Here is a 14216-nt window from a genome sequence, read left to right on the forward strand (position 1 = left end):
TGGACCATTTTCTTCCTCCTCTCTCCCGCTTGACGTGTTGGTTTGTCCTTGGGAAGTGCCATGCGAAACAGCCTCAGTCGCCACTGGAGCGTCACCATCTGCACGTGGTTGGCGAACAGGAAAAGAGTCGACTTCACTTCTCGCTAAACTTTCTGGACTACGTTTTTCCTGTTAACGCGTATAGAGTATTGCAATTCGTCTCAAGTCTAGCTCTCACCATTTCTTAGCCCTTTCGGGAGCTGAAACTTGCACCTGTTTAACAGAGTCTGTCAACACAACAACAGAAATGCGAAAATGACTCTTGGAACCTTTTTTGAAAGCAGACGAAAACCAACCGGCCGTTACAGTTGAATACTTGGCAGCTCTTTCACACGTGATTTCAACGTGGACGTCTCCTACACATACGAAAGATCACGTGCTGGCTACATTAAGTATCATTCTGTGCTGCAGTACCGTCGCCCAATTACACCATCGTTCCTTTCAGTCTTCCATCCCATTACATATAAAAAAGCAATTAGAGAATTCAGGTTGCATTTTCATTCAAATCCTTAATTGATTAGGTAACTCCCTCAAAGGAACCCACAATCAAATTGAGCTCGTTTATAAATACCGGCTAAATTCACTGCAAACCATCACCTGCCAAACACATACCGGTTTCGTATCGCTCCTACAGGTACCTCTTGTCCTGAGGAATAACAGCCACAGCTTCAAGTTGCAGCAGGTTCTAAAAACTAACGCACAATTTTTTCGTAAAACGTGAAAAAAATAACTGCAGTTCCGACATCCAACACAATATCGTAGTTCAGTCGACTTTCGAATGCATCTTACCGAGCTTGAGATGCAATGCTTCGTGAGTCAAGTCGTGCCGCGTTATCATCCCAACAGCCTGAAAATAAGAAATCCATTTGCAGACACAAGACCCAGGTAATCAATAGCATAATATTACCTGACCATGACTGTCAACTACAACCAAGTGTCGAAGTCCCATCGTTCGAAAAAGATTGAAAACGTACGGAATCGGCGCAAGAGGGTGAATGGTGTAAGGACAGGGGTGCATGTAACGAGTGACGTCCTAAAAATTACTTGATTAATAAATTATGACAACTAACGATTGCTTTTCATTTACCATTATCTTGTTGTAAGCCGAATCGGGTACAGTAACGTCGTAAATGTCTTGAAAGCGCGGATACTGCTCTCTCATGTCGTCGTAATCAAGAATAGGCTGCGCTGATTTCTAGACAAAAGCATTGATATAGATATTTTGCCTTGGGATTAGCTATTGAAAACGCGTGACATTTTCTAGCAAAGAATAGCGAGTGCTTATGAATACTGACTACTCTCCTCAGTCTCCTGTAGGTATGCAAGTGTACATGTAGGAAAGTCTCTAGGCTCAGGTCTCTCACTACCAATCGCGTGAACGCCGGTCTCAAAGTACGCTACTAACCTTTTGATCAGCAGCAAACCACACTCGTTTCCGAAGCATCGTCACAAGCTGGGAACGCAAGATGACACCGTGAAAAAATAGGACTGGCTCTCCCCTTTCGTCGCTCGTGCTGCTAGCGTAACTGCTACTCGCCGGGTCGAACATTTCCTGCTCGCGAGTGCCGTCAGCCGTCGAAGACGGCAACTTCTCTTCGCTCCTCGCCGCCGCCGGAACCGACACCGACGTCGGACCGAGTTCGATCTGCTCTTCGTTTTCGTCGATCGTGTTCGGCACGCGAAGCGGTCGCGCGCTCGTCGTGAAGGCGCGTCCGCGCTGTTGACGAAGAGCGGCGAGACGATCCGGCGACAGACGGCCTCGCTTGTCGAGCGACAGCATGTCGCGTCCGAGAATTTCGCCCGACAATTGATCACTCAGTATGCCGTAGTCGCGTTGCGACGACGACAACGCCTGTTCCGTCTCGTCGGCGTCAACGATGAGTTTGTAATGTTCGCTCTCCTCTACTTCTTCTTCTTCCTTCTCCTCCTCGCCTTCGTCTTCCTGACTGCGGAGTCGCGGGTGTTTAGGCAGGTGGGCGAGTAGGGTGTCGGTTGGCGCCGCCGAAACGATGGGAAAGGCGCTGTGCGCCGTCGTTCGAAGATGATTCACGATGACTTTCACCGACGTGTGCGGATAGATGTACTTCAGTGGACGATTCATGACGTCTTTGGCCAATAGCCTTTTAGAGAGAGAAAATAACGAGGAATAAATCAGTATAAGACCATCTTCTAGTCGTCGTACTTATGAAGGTGCAACGGCGACTCCCATTCGAGAAAGGGCACTTCTTTCAGCTCGACGTGTATGTCGTACAGTCCGATGTTGAAACGATCTCCAACCCATTTAGCCACCTACATTCAAGTACAAACGCTAATCGTTTGGAGACTTAATAAAGATAATTGGGAATCACATCAATCAGACTCGGATGTACAGTGTACTTGGACCATTCGCTTGCTATACCGTGCAGGGTTCTGCCGAGATTTTTTAAGTGTGGGAAGAGGGTCTGGAAGCCTTCGCAGTAACTAATGCAAGCAATGGGCCGACTCTCGTGCAGTAATTTTAAAAGTGTCGGGAAACTGAGTTTTTACTGGCGGTAAACTGCAAAGGACTGTTCCTTTGCCTATGAAATCTGAAGGTATAGGACGTCTATATTCGTGGATTGGCGAAGGGTCCCCTTTTGGGGGAACAAGTCGTCGTTTTGATCGCTAGAAGCTCAAAAAAACGCGTTTCTCGCGTAAAGAACTTTGGTACTGTGCACATTTCACGGTACAATGGTACTGAAATGTGCGAGATGCGTGTGTCGGTTCTTCTCATTGGGAGTGGGGTACGTACTCTGAGGGACCCTTTTGAACGGATCGTGGCTCACCGGAGCACACGCGAGTGAGGCGAGCTCGTCCGCGTAGAACGTATGACAACAGTTCGGCGAATTCCGGGAGATTGTAAATACAATATCAATATCGTTTAAATTCTAACTTAAATTTGTACAGTAGTCATAGCTAAGTTACTTACCATAAGGCTGACCATGATGGGAAGGCCGTAGCTGATTTCATTCGTAGATTCAATCAAGATGACAGTGAGGCTGATCGTCATCCGCACCACGCCGCCCAAGAAAGAGGCAGCGCCAATCAGAGCAAATGTGCCAGAGTAAGCGTAGGGTCCATACCCAGTCTTTTGTCTGTTTACAAAGAGAAATTTTAGAATGTGAAGTGAAAAACGGGAGATAGACGTACAGGAGTTGGGCAACCAAGCGCCCATACACTGCACCGATTGCGAGACACGGAACAAAGAGTCCACTCGGCACGCCCGATCCGTACGTCCACACGGCGAGACAAAAGAATAGGACGAAAAAGACGACGAGAGAGAGAAGTTTGAAATTATCTCAATGGAAAAAGATAATTAGATTAGACGAATTTTTGTTTTCGTATACGCGTACTTTCTTCCGGTTGATGAAATAGCTGCTTGATAGCTTCCTCTTCGACATTAAAGTACAAGGTAGCCAAGTCGTTCATCGAACCATCGGGACACAAATAACTGCGCGTAAAATTCACAACGTCACTGGCCTTAGGTATAGGAAAAAAACATTTCAAAGAGAAAAGAACGATGAAAAAACGATACTTTGTAGGCGGCCGTGAAATTCAAAGACACGCAGTGTCCCAAGCTTATCGTCGAGCCGAACGTCAGTATCGACGTCGTCACGCCAATGAGAATGGCTTCGAGAAAACGAACCAACCAATGCCGCTTAGCGAGATGCTTCAACCGATAGATGGTGAGTCGCGTATTGATGGCGTTAAAGAGAGCCCCAAGGAGACCGCCACCGACGCCCATTAGAACGAAAATGGCCAAATTCGAAAGTTGCCAGAGCTTGCAGTGGGGTCCACACTGCACAAGATTTTTTTTTGATTGACACTCTCTATAGAAGCTATCGTGGAACCTTACGTCGAACTGTCCGAAGTCGAGAAGTCCAGGGTTTCCGACGGTGTACCAGGGCGACGAATGAAGTATTGCCTCGCGGAGAATGTTCAGCGTGAACGACGACGTCATAGCACAGAAAAACTACACATTGCTCACGTCTTTCTCAAATCGTTAATTAATTCCCAATTCGATGGATCGTACCACTCGCCACGTTAACGCTTGATTCCAGAACGACGCCCCCTCTTCCAAGCTGAATAGCGTTCCGCCAATCGGAGCTCCGAACGCGGCTAATTAGAACAACGAGTTAATATATATAAGCGTTTTGATGTTGTGACGGCGTCTCGCCTGCTACTCCCGCTGCGGCACCAGCTGATACAAAATCCCTCTTATATCTACGATCATCGGTATATTGCGGCCAAGGCTAGCATTCGCTCTATATTCGGCGTTTACTTGTCCGTTCGGAAGCCCTTGTATCTCAAGTCGATTTGAGGAAAAGTGACGCTATGCAACTAAGAGGAAAAGACGATTCGCACTTCACGTGCCAGGGTCTCTGACCGTGCTCCCCACCTGCGGGATGCTCGCACCGAGAATAGCACCGCTGTGAATCATGGGACCCTCCTTGCCGACGAGGAAACCTTGAGACGAATATAGGGATTGAAAAAGTTATATATATATATATTTAATCTACCTCCGGCCACGCTAAATAGAACGCCCACAGCTTTGGCAAAAAGCGTTTTCAATCGAGCCACGTTAGGAACCTGGGTACAAAAGCGAGTACGAAGATGCTAAAATAAGACAACTAACTACTCACCCTGACACCATTGAGATAGCATTTAATTTCGGGTATTCCGCTACCAGCTGCGACTGGCTACATAAGTGTATGATAAATCCTTTTTCAATCGGTTCCTAGCTGCTGTATACCTCCCATGCTGTGAGAGCCGCGGCAACGATTGCGTAAAGGCAGTTGAATCCGGTGATGATCAGAACGCACAAGATCAATTTTCCTTCGTTTTGAAACGTCGCGATGTCTAAAGAGACGAGTAATTGAGAATTGACAAAAAAGGACGTCAATTTTTCTCACATTCCAAAGTCGTGTTGAACTTGAAGCTAGCCAAATGCTTGACACAGAAATCAATAAAAAATGCCACCTATAAGTAATTCAAGGGAGGGAGGAAACTGATGCTAATTGCTCCTCTCACAAGTCCAGTTCCAGCTCCAATAAAAAAGACGAGAACCCATTCCCATACGCCTTGATACCACGTGAAAGGTCGACGAAAAGGAAACCAGCACGTTTTCTGCCCGAAAAAAAAATCAAACGAGTTCGATGTTGAGGCTTCTATTTGCCTACCGATCGGCTTTCTTTCTCCAGCTGGTCAACGTACGGCTCGTTGTAGCTCGTGTCATAATCGAGGCTCTGGTGTTTAGTGAGAGCTGTTGTGCCACGCCCACGGAATCTCATGGACTCACTTCGTAGTCTTTGATTCGCTTCTGAAGTCGGAAATCGGCTCCGGACGACTTGAGTTCCTTGTAGTTTGCCGTTTCGGCTGACGAGTTCTACGCAAATTGCGGTAGAAGCGCTCGCGGACACGTTTTCCTCTAAATTCGTCGCCTAAAAAGGCGACTCCTCGTACGTACCATTTTTGGTCAGCAACCAGCTTCCAAGAAAACCCACTTCCGCGACTGTATTCGCACGATTCGCTAGATCTTGTCTCTGTGTAGCGCACTTCACGCGCGGTCACGCGTCGAGCGCCACTCACGTGAGCAAAGTATGTCCGTCTTTCGTTTCGGCCAGCATTTGATTCGCACGACTCAAATTTTTTTCCAATCGGATCTTTCCGTCGCATTCGTGAACATAAAACCAGTCGTTCGCGGCCGTATCCGAACCTCGTAGACCCTCGAAAACAGCCGTTTTTCGCGCGCTCGAATAATTCTCAACTTAACTCTTCCGGCCAGACGTTCTAGTGTCGCCGAAGCGGCTCGTGAAGCGCTTCAAGGACCTCTCGCGCGACGAGATCACCGACCTATTCGTCAGCACGCAGATAATTGCCGAGAAAATCGAATCGGCCTACAAGGGCACATCGTGCACAATAGCAATACAGGTTTCAAAAAAAGATATAACGCGAAGCTATAGAAAATCTTAATTAATTAATTTAATTAATTAATTTAATTATTTGACTGTGACCATTTTGTTGAATGGGCGAACGTTTTATTCTTAGGATGGACCGGATGCTGGACAGACCGTGAACGTAACTTCTTGCCATTGCGCATTTCTGCATGTCTCTCTGTATTTCTTTTTCTGCAGCACGTGCACGTTCACATACTGCCTCGAAAGCCCGGCGATTTCGAGGAGAACGATCAGATCTACAGCGAACTGAATGCCCACTCGAAGAGCGTGGCTCTCGACTCGACGCGGTCGGATCGACGAACGGAAGAGGATATGGGAGAAGAAGCAGCAAGCCTAGCCAAACTATTCGTCTCTACCAAATAAAAAAGTGTAGTAGAGAAATTCATTAGAGTTAAAAGTTATTAGTGTGATCACGCCTTGCGTTGAAGCAGCGGCTCCCTTTCTCTGTGACCCGCTTGAATGCGTCCGTTCCTCGAGAGTGGTTTGCGACAGCAAAAGAAAATTAGCTCTCGAACGTTTCGTGTCAAAATGCAAAATAGTACGCAGTTAGCTATGCCTTGAGCAGAGTCTCCAATACCCTTAGAAACAAACATTAGGCTTCTCTTTAATTAATGTCTATAGCTCTTACTTCTAGGAGGAGCAGTCCCTTGTTTGCCAGGCTTTTGTAGTCACGGGAAAAATATAGAATAATCCTAACCGTGCTCCATATGTGCAATAGAAAGTAGACAAGAGGCACAAAGGTCAATTTTCGATTGATGGAACGAACTTCGGCTTCGGTGATGACGTCGTGCGAAAACGAAGTATCGTCCAAGCGAGACTAAAAAACCCCAATCAATCATAAGCATCAGTAACACAGACCCACATCTACTATATCTGTATGAAAGTATATTTTGGTACCACCTCTATGCATATGCCTCTGTGTGTCTTTGGCTCTTACCTCGAGGTATATGTGTCTCACCGTCAAAATATACGCGACGGGACAGACGATATACGAGAGCAGCTCCCAAGCGCCGCCGGCCATCATAATCCAAAAATCCTGCCAGTGATGATTGAACCATTTCGGCGCGCTCCTGTCGTAGCCGGTAACGTGCCCGTGAATCGTCGTGAAGTTGTGCGTCGATCGGATGTAGCACCAGCCGGCGGTCACGGTCGGACGCGCGTACGAACCGTTCTCCGACGAATTCAAGCGATTCATGTCGACTCCGAGCACGTCGAGACCGGCGGCGGTGGCGACGATGACGAGAGGCAGGCCCCAAGCGAGCGGGTGAAAGACGTAGTTGATGAGACGACGATTCAACGTCGATCGTTCGTACGTCACGTTGATGTAGAGATAGATGGCGATGAACATCGTCCAGAGGAAGGAGCTGATGCTGCCGTAGATGGCGAAGCCCGCCTGGATTTGGCAGCTCGTCGTCGTCGTATTCGACTTGATTGCTATTCCGACGGCGTTCGATACGGCCGTCGTTAGATCGGTGAACGATAGATAGACGAGCATGAGTCGCGCGGCGCCGCGCAAGTCGCGAAAGAGGACGTATGACAGGATGATTGTCAGCGAGCCGACAATGGAGAGGGCGCAAACGACGAGTATCGTCACGTCGAGCCACTGCAGTGACATACTATCCCACGTACAGTATATACTGCTGCTATCATGTGACTTACCCAGCCGTCCGATATGTTTATTAACTACTGTGACTTGAGCATTTTTTTGCTGCCGACTAAAAAACTGACCATGCATCAGATTAATTCGTTATTTAATTATTTTCTTAATTAAAATCTAAAGTGCAAAGACTTCATCTATACCTTGATTTCGATTTATGCCTGTCATCGTCTCGGTGTCTCTCGTATCTGCCGCGATCGTAATCCCCGTCTCTGTCCCGTCGACTTCCTCTGTCTCTATATCTACTCTCCTTCGATCGTCGCTCCCTGTCTCGCTCTCTTTCCCGACTGCGACTACGACTACGACTGCGACTGCGTGATCGCCTTCTCGCTCGATGGCGACTCTCCTCTTCTCTGTGAGAGCGTCTGTGACGCGAGTCCTTACCGCGAGAATCGTGTCTGCTCTCTCTCTTCGTCGATCCCGATTCGCTATCACCGCCCGATTCGTTGCTAGGGGGAACCGCTCCGCCGCCACCGCCATCCTCCCTTTTTCCTTCAACGGGACTGACGGCTTTTGAGCCAGGTCTCGACGACATTAGATCTCCGTGAAGATCTTTGGCTCCCGTTGCTGACGAAACAGGAGACTTGTCGTCCTTCCGAGGTCCGTTTTCAACTGCCAACTTGTCCTAAACAACAGGAGGATACACGCATGACTTCTAATCGAGCTGTAGCAATACCTTTTCGATATCCTCGGGTTTCTTCAGACTTTGAACGGCTTGGAGAAGTTCGTTCAACGGGCGCTGTATAAATAACAGATAAGAATGAGGAGGAAAAGTGCTTGGGATCGCACCTTCTTTCGTTCATACAGCTGTACAAGAGTACAACTGATTTCCTAACAAAAAGATACTAGAACAGATTGACTATGACTATAGGTGGCGTTCTTTACCTCTATGTCCAATTGGTCAGCGTCGAAGAGAAGCCACCAGGGAGGATCCTCAGGAAGAGGAATCTAAAATAATCTATTATTTCTTTTAGATTACTACGCTAATGTGTCCCGTTGACCTGGAGCTCTCTGGCAGCTAAGAAGATGCAGGCACAGGCAATTGTCTCCGGCGTGAATCGTACGAAAACGTCCGACATCAGCAAATCATTCATACAATTCCTTTGTGCAAAAGTATATAAATGTAGCAGGAACATTCGCATTATTCCTACCAGGCTCTTTGCACCAGTTGGGCGTTTTTCTCGTGCTCAAGTATTTGCAGAAAAGTAATGATGATCTAGGAGAGAAGACAGGCATTTAGACAGCCAATCAACAGCAAACGATCTCGACACCTTGTGAGGATGCTTGACATGAACACAAAACCCTAGATTCTAAAAGAGAGAAAATGAATGTAAAATTTCCATTGCCACGCATTATAAATATTCACCTTCAGGATTCGCCTCTCTGCCCTTATAACGAATCCCTTGGTGGATATGTACAAATTACCCCAGAAATCCATTGGATGTAGTGGTCTAGCGATAGAATCATGCGACAACGATAAGGAACTTTACAAAACCAAATTAGGTCTCACTTGGAATTATGCTTCTGTTTGAGCGCGTGAAAAACGTTGATAATGTCGCGCAATCGGCGAGGACACTCTTCGATCTTCGCCGCCAATGTCAGACAAGCCATAGCGACGTGCTGAACGAAGTAAGAAAGCGTCGCGAAAGCCGAATCAGAAATCGGGTGCCCTCTCACCTCAAAATCGTGCCTAATAAACGATTTGCAGTAGTAAAATCGCTGAAAAAGGACTTGGGCAGTTGCCATTGCAACCTAGAAACACCATAGGCATTCTATATGGCCCTTGAGCGACGCTTACTTGGGGTAATTTCAGCATTACGCCGCCCGTTTGAATGTATTCGCATCCTATGATGCGTAGATCGATTTCAACGTCCCTGTCGAGCCCTTGTTCCATCGAGGGCGTCTCTTGCAACCTTTCGGGACAGAGGAGAACGTTGTCGAGCGAGAGAACGACCCGATAGGCCTTCGCGTCCGCCATGTTTTTCGCGTCGGAGCAACGAGTGCGCTAAGCGTGTGCTCATGGACCCTTTGTCTTCACCCGAGCCCTCCGATAGCGATTCCGATGATCAGATTGCTGTGAACGAGACTAGGAAAACGGCTTCCGAGCCAGAAAAACCTTCGAGCGAGCCGACGAAATCGTCGAAGACTTCTGCAACGACAAGCGGCGTCAGGAAAAAGGATTTCTGCGCTATAAAAGTGCATTTTTCTGTCTTAGACCATACGTATGATGATTTTGTTTAGTCCGGTGCTTTTGGACAAGCCATCGATCACTGCATGGCATCCGTCATTCTGGCAGAGGATGGCAAATTGGTGGCACCATATCTCTTGACTTTGTAATACCTGTTGCTTCCTCTGAGATGCAGTGGAACCTGTCTATATATCTGTACCAGCCAAACCAATAGTCTTAAGAGTCAGTTCTTTATAAAACACATTGACAGTACAGTAGGCTGGTCATTAGACAGGTATCTACTGTATCTACTGTCTGTTTCTTGGACAGTAAGCGTTATTTGTGCATTTTGCAGCATTGATCACTGGGACTACGAGAAGGAGAGACTAATTTTTGTCATGGAAAATGCTCTCCTTTGCATCAAGTACAATTTCACGAAGAAGGCTCCAGTACGCGCAGTTCGCGCCGCCTACTACGCGCTGAACAAAGTCGAAAAGGGCCCATTCACCTACCCAAGCAAATCGCTTTCAAAGTAGCCTCACACCATGATCTGAAAATCAATGACCCGTCTTCTTGTCTCTTTCAGAAAGAGAGAGGGCACCGGAGTTCGCGTTCACTGGGGCGACGGCACGGCTGGACTCATTACGAGATGGAATCCGTGGTCGAACGGCGTTCCCTTCTGGACGTTCACTTCGCATCCCCTGTCTCACGACTTCGAAGTCCCCGACGAACGACTCAACGTCGAGTCGTTCGCCGAGCATCTCAAATCGGCGATCCGCGGCTCGCAGGCGATTCGCGGCAGGGGCGGCGAAGGCGATACCGTCGTCGCGTTCGAGGACAAGGACATCTTCGTGGATACGTATGCCGGTTTTCCGGCCAACGTTCACAACAGTCGAAAGTGGGGATTCTTCAAGCGCAAGAAGACGACGTCGACGACGACGACGACGACAAAGTAGCAGTCAGTTCTCAAGAAACTAGTTCAGCTCATTGTATTCGTCATTTCTATGCACGCTCGTATTTCTTCTATGATTAAAATTTCTCATTTACCTCGTCTCCGCCGAACCCTTGCCATGGCCCGGCCGCTCGTTGACGGAGTCGGTGTCGAACTGAATGGATTCGACGAAGCGCCGCCGCCGCCGCCAAAGTTGACCACGGGAGCCGAAGATCCTCCTTTGGCAAACGAAAACGGAGTCGTAGAGCTGCTCGACTGACCGAGATTTGTCACTTGCTGTTGTTTCTGTCCTCCGAAAGGAGATGCCGTTTGACTATTCGACGAGAAAGAGAAGGCTTGTGGCTGTTGAGAAATTCCGCCGCCTGCGTTGAAATTAAAGCCAACGTTGGGCTTCTGAGAAGCGCCGCTAGCGTTGGACGTAAAACCGGTGCTGGAACTCGGTCGCTGTTGCTGTGGGCCAGCCGGTGCGAAGCTGAACGTCGGCGCTCCAGCCGAGCTCGCAGTCGATCTGGCAGTCGATTGCGTGGCGGTGCCCAGAGAAAATGTAAAGGGCTTGGCGGCTGTCGAGAGTCCGCTGCTACCGCTCTTTGCCTGAGTTAGCGAGGTTGCCATCTGTTGCTGTCCACCGAAAGCTAATGGTTGCTGCTTGTTGCCCTGGTTAAAGGAAAACGTTCCGCCGTGACTCGCTCCAGGTAACGTTGGGGCTTTAGTGGTTCCCAAATTAAAGGTGACAGACGAAGACGGTTTTCCGACGTTTGATGAAGTCGACGGGGCTAGTCCTCCTTTCGACTGGCCACCGGCAGTTGAAAGAGAAAACAGACCCGCTACTTGACTCGACTGCACACTCGCGGGAGAAGCAGATTGATTGCTAAAAGTCAATAACGATTGAGTCGGTGCCTGCTGTTGGGTAACAGACTGGGCTGGCCCAACGGAGTCGTCCATGGGCGAAACGACCATATCAGGCTGTTGGTTGCTATCTGATACCGTCCTAGCGGGTGTCACAGAGCCAGAGGCGAGAGAGAACGCCGGCGAAGCGAATGATGATGACGATGACGACGATGACGAAGTGGTAGTAACATTGAAGAGTGTAGGTGCCGCTGTCTTAGGTTGAGATTGTGACGAAATTATGCCAGTAGATAACGACAGTGATGGCGATGACGACGACGACGACGGTTTTGACGTCAAAATCGAGCTCAGTTGAGAGGGCTCTACGGAGCCTAATTTCAACGCTTCGGACTGCGCCGGTACGTTTAACTTTAGAGGCGCGGTCGATCCTGATGACTGAGAAGAGTTCATCTGGGCCGACAAAGACGGCTTAGGTTTGGGCAGCAGAGATATTCCTTGCAAGGGCGACTCGGTTCTTCCAGTGCCACCTGTCAAAGTGATTGTTGCCCTACTAAGACTAGAGGGCTCCTTTTCTTTGTGGACACTGGAAGTATTGCCTTTTGATTGAGCTTCAGTCTCACCTGACCGTGCCGCCGACAGACTTTCTTGATTGGCATCGGATGGCTTGCCTAGCGGTGGCTGTTTTGCAGTTGAAAGACTAAGACTTTTCCCGTCACTGACGTCGACATTGGATTTATCTAATTCGGCAAATTCCTACGTATAATGTAAGACAGACATTACGAACCTTGCTTCTTTTCTTTTGCCTCCTCTTTTTTGTTCTCCTCCTCTTCTTCCTCCTCCTCTTCTTCCTCGTCGTCAGAGCCGCCCAGTAGGTAATCCACTCTTTCCCGAGCAGTCTTCCTATCGTGCTCGATGTCCTCCAAACTGTACTTCGCTCCCTCCTTTAGCTGAGATGCCTACAGTGAACAAAGACGCGGCTAATCACAACAACACGATGCAGTTAGTCGCTTCGTACGAGTTCAAGGGGTGTTTTGGGATCTTTATGAAGAGGCACTCGTCGACGCAGTGCCGCATCCTTGAAGCCGGGAGAATAAACCGGTGTACGAGACTTGAAAACCTGTTGGAGATCAGCGGAATCCTTTTCTTTTTCTTTGTCGTCACTGCCGGATTCCGTTGAAGATGCAACTGCCTTGGGTTTCGTCTGACTTGAAGTGGGCTCGGACTGAGGTCTCTTCTTCGCGGATTTTGCTGATTTTGATGGCGGCGACGAGACGTCCTTCATCACTACATCGTCGTCGTCGTCTTTCGCAGCAAATTTTACGCTTCTTTAGCACAAGACATGCACTGTGACGCCTGATATGACCTATGCTTACTGACCTTTTGCTTTTCTTAGATGTATCTCCCCTGGTAGCCCGTTTCGAAGGAGGATCACTAGACAATGACGTTTCGTGATCCGAACTCTGTGAGACAAAAGAGTTCTTTCTTCCGGCAAACACATACATGCACACACAGTCGACCTTGTCTCTCTTTGACCGTCTCTGATCGCGAGACTTCTTCTGATGCGACTCCTCGCGTTCGGTGCTCGCAGCCCGCTTGACTCCTTGACCTTCGCCCCTGATAGCAAAGAAAATAAACAACAAATAAATAGAAAAAGGAGCAAGTCTCTACCTTTTTCTCTTTGCAGCATTCCCATTCATCTCGTCTTCGATCGACCCGGAATGCTCTCCATCAGCAAAAGCACCTCGTTTCCGCCTACGGGAGATTACAAAATTTCAATCACCAGTCTACAACCGTGGTCATAATACAAAGGGGTCAGTCACAGTCCCAGGTGGTCATAGATCAACATAGGTTTTACTGTATCACCCAGACTTCAAAACAGCCTTTACCTCTTTACGCTCTTCGTCAGAGCCGACAGCACTTTCTCTCGTTCAGAGGGCCGCACTTCCAACGTCTTTTCCTTCTCTTGGTGTTGACGTCGAACGGGCCGCGGCGATCGACTACTATCCTTCGCTTCGTCTCCTCGCCGTCGCATCTGGGCGACGTAGGTAACGAGTCCGCCGCGGCCGTCGCCAGCTAGCGGGCTCGGGCGCGACGGCGCGACGAGCGCTGCGCGTCCAATGCTCGTCGAGCGAATGGGCGAAGAGCGCGCGTCCAGAGGCAATTGACGAAGACGTAGGGTTGGTTGATGTTCGTACGGACGTCGAATGGGAACCGATGCGGGCTGGATTCTACGCGCAAAATCGAAGATTCGAATCGTAAATTTAGCTTTTGTGTACCCTAATCGCGGCCTAGGAGACGGTCGAAGTGGAGGTTTTTCTTCCAAGCGCATGTTTTCCTTTGTCGGTTTTCTGTCGGTTCGATTACGGGTTTCTTCGCGAGGGCGCCTTCTCTGCGCAGTTCTTCGTATTCCTAACGCTGCGACGGTCACGATCGAAGCGAATAATAGGCCAATCGCCAGCCACGTCCACTCCAGACCGAGGAAAAGCATCCTCGAAGTTCCTCGCCACGTGCGTGCGCTAGAGTAGAGAAGATCATGTTTTCAAATTTCATGTTTGACCACGGTGGTGATGCCTCATTCGA

General features: G+C 48.7%; 6 protein-coding genes across 7 annotated transcripts; 2 read left to right on the forward strand and 4 right to left on the reverse strand.

The window, feature by feature from the left end:
• Positions 1–216: 216 nt before the first annotated feature.
• LOC136197029 (H(+)/Cl(-) exchange transporter 6-like) lies at positions 217–5647 on the reverse strand. Of its 2 annotated transcripts, XR_010672352.1 has the most exons (23): positions 5525–5647; positions 5357–5443; positions 5238–5303; positions 5089–5184; positions 4971–5037; positions 4811–4917; positions 4701–4757; positions 4578–4647; positions 4457–4524; positions 4340–4398; positions 4235–4281; positions 4091–4176; positions 3593–4030; positions 3411–3537; positions 3208–3355; positions 2987–3152; positions 2222–2328; positions 1445–2159; positions 1127–1234; positions 947–1072; positions 454–886; positions 309–395; positions 217–252 (listed from the first exon to the last, which is right to left on the reverse strand). XR_010672352.1 is itself a non-coding variant. In XM_065986714.1 (22 exons), the coding sequence occupies exons 1-22, from the start codon at positions 5525–5527 to the stop codon at positions 803–805; spliced, it is 2775 nt and encodes a 924-aa protein (XP_065842786.1). In that variant the 5' UTR covers positions 5528–5640; the 3' UTR covers positions 707–802. The 2 variants fall into 2 exon arrangements, 1 of the variants encoding a protein (XP_065842786.1); XM_065986714.1 differs by lacking the exons at positions 217–252; positions 309–395 and having other exon boundaries at positions 707–886; positions 3593–3856; positions 3914–4030; positions 5525–5640.
• Positions 5633–6729, forward strand: LOC136197033 (bis(5'-adenosyl)-triphosphatase-like). The gene is made up of 4 exons (XM_065986717.1): positions 5633–5763; positions 5843–5988; positions 6106–6135; positions 6192–6729. Exons 1-4 carry the CDS (start codon positions 5658–5660, stop codon positions 6375–6377), a joined length of 468 nt encoding a protein of 155 aa, XP_065842789.1. The 5' UTR covers positions 5633–5657; the 3' UTR covers positions 6378–6729.
• LOC136197031 (G-protein coupled receptor 157-like) lies at positions 6360–7749 on the reverse strand. The gene is made up of 3 exons (XM_065986716.1): positions 6952–7749; positions 6643–6831; positions 6360–6592 (listed from the first exon to the last, which is right to left on the reverse strand). Exons 1-3 carry the CDS (start codon positions 7747–7749, stop codon positions 6425–6427), a joined length of 1155 nt encoding a protein of 384 aa, XP_065842788.1. The 3' UTR covers positions 6360–6424.
• Positions 7750–7790: 41 nt separating this feature from the next.
• LOC136197030 (cyclin-L2-like) lies at positions 7791–9650 on the reverse strand. The gene is made up of 11 exons (XM_065986715.1): positions 9470–9650; positions 9349–9423; positions 9182–9291; positions 9038–9122; positions 8943–8981; positions 8823–8887; positions 8673–8772; positions 8557–8619; positions 8461–8502; positions 8348–8410; positions 7791–8296 (listed from the first exon to the last, which is right to left on the reverse strand). The coding sequence occupies exons 1-11, from the start codon at positions 9647–9649 to the stop codon at positions 7805–7807; spliced, it is 1314 nt and encodes a 437-aa protein (XP_065842787.1). The 5' UTR covers position 9650; the 3' UTR covers positions 7791–7804.
• A 33-nt stretch (positions 9651–9683) lies between these two features.
• LOC136197035 (tumor protein p63-regulated gene 1-like protein) lies at positions 9684–10891 on the forward strand. The gene is made up of 4 exons (XM_065986719.1): positions 9684–9867; positions 9913–10004; positions 10194–10370; positions 10425–10891. Exons 1-4 carry the CDS (start codon positions 9691–9693, stop codon positions 10792–10794), a joined length of 816 nt encoding a protein of 271 aa, XP_065842791.1. The 5' UTR covers positions 9684–9690; the 3' UTR covers positions 10795–10891.
• On the reverse strand, positions 10838–14141 carry LOC136197034 (streptococcal hemagglutinin-like). The gene is made up of 8 exons (XM_065986718.1): positions 13913–14141; positions 13523–13864; positions 13305–13388; positions 13154–13250; positions 13014–13096; positions 12652–12961; positions 12421–12592; positions 10838–12373 (listed from the first exon to the last, which is right to left on the reverse strand). Exons 1-8 carry the CDS (start codon positions 14122–14124, stop codon positions 10878–10880), a joined length of 2796 nt encoding a protein of 931 aa, XP_065842790.1. The 5' UTR covers positions 14125–14141; the 3' UTR covers positions 10838–10877.
• Positions 14142–14216: the final 75 nt, after the last annotated feature.

Source organism: Oscarella lobularis, chromosome 16, assembly GCF_947507565.1.
Source record: "Oscarella lobularis chromosome 16, ooOscLobu1.1, whole genome shotgun sequence".
In the NCBI taxonomy this organism is placed as follows: domain Eukaryota; kingdom Metazoa; phylum Porifera; class Homoscleromorpha; order Homosclerophorida; family Oscarellidae; genus Oscarella; species Oscarella lobularis.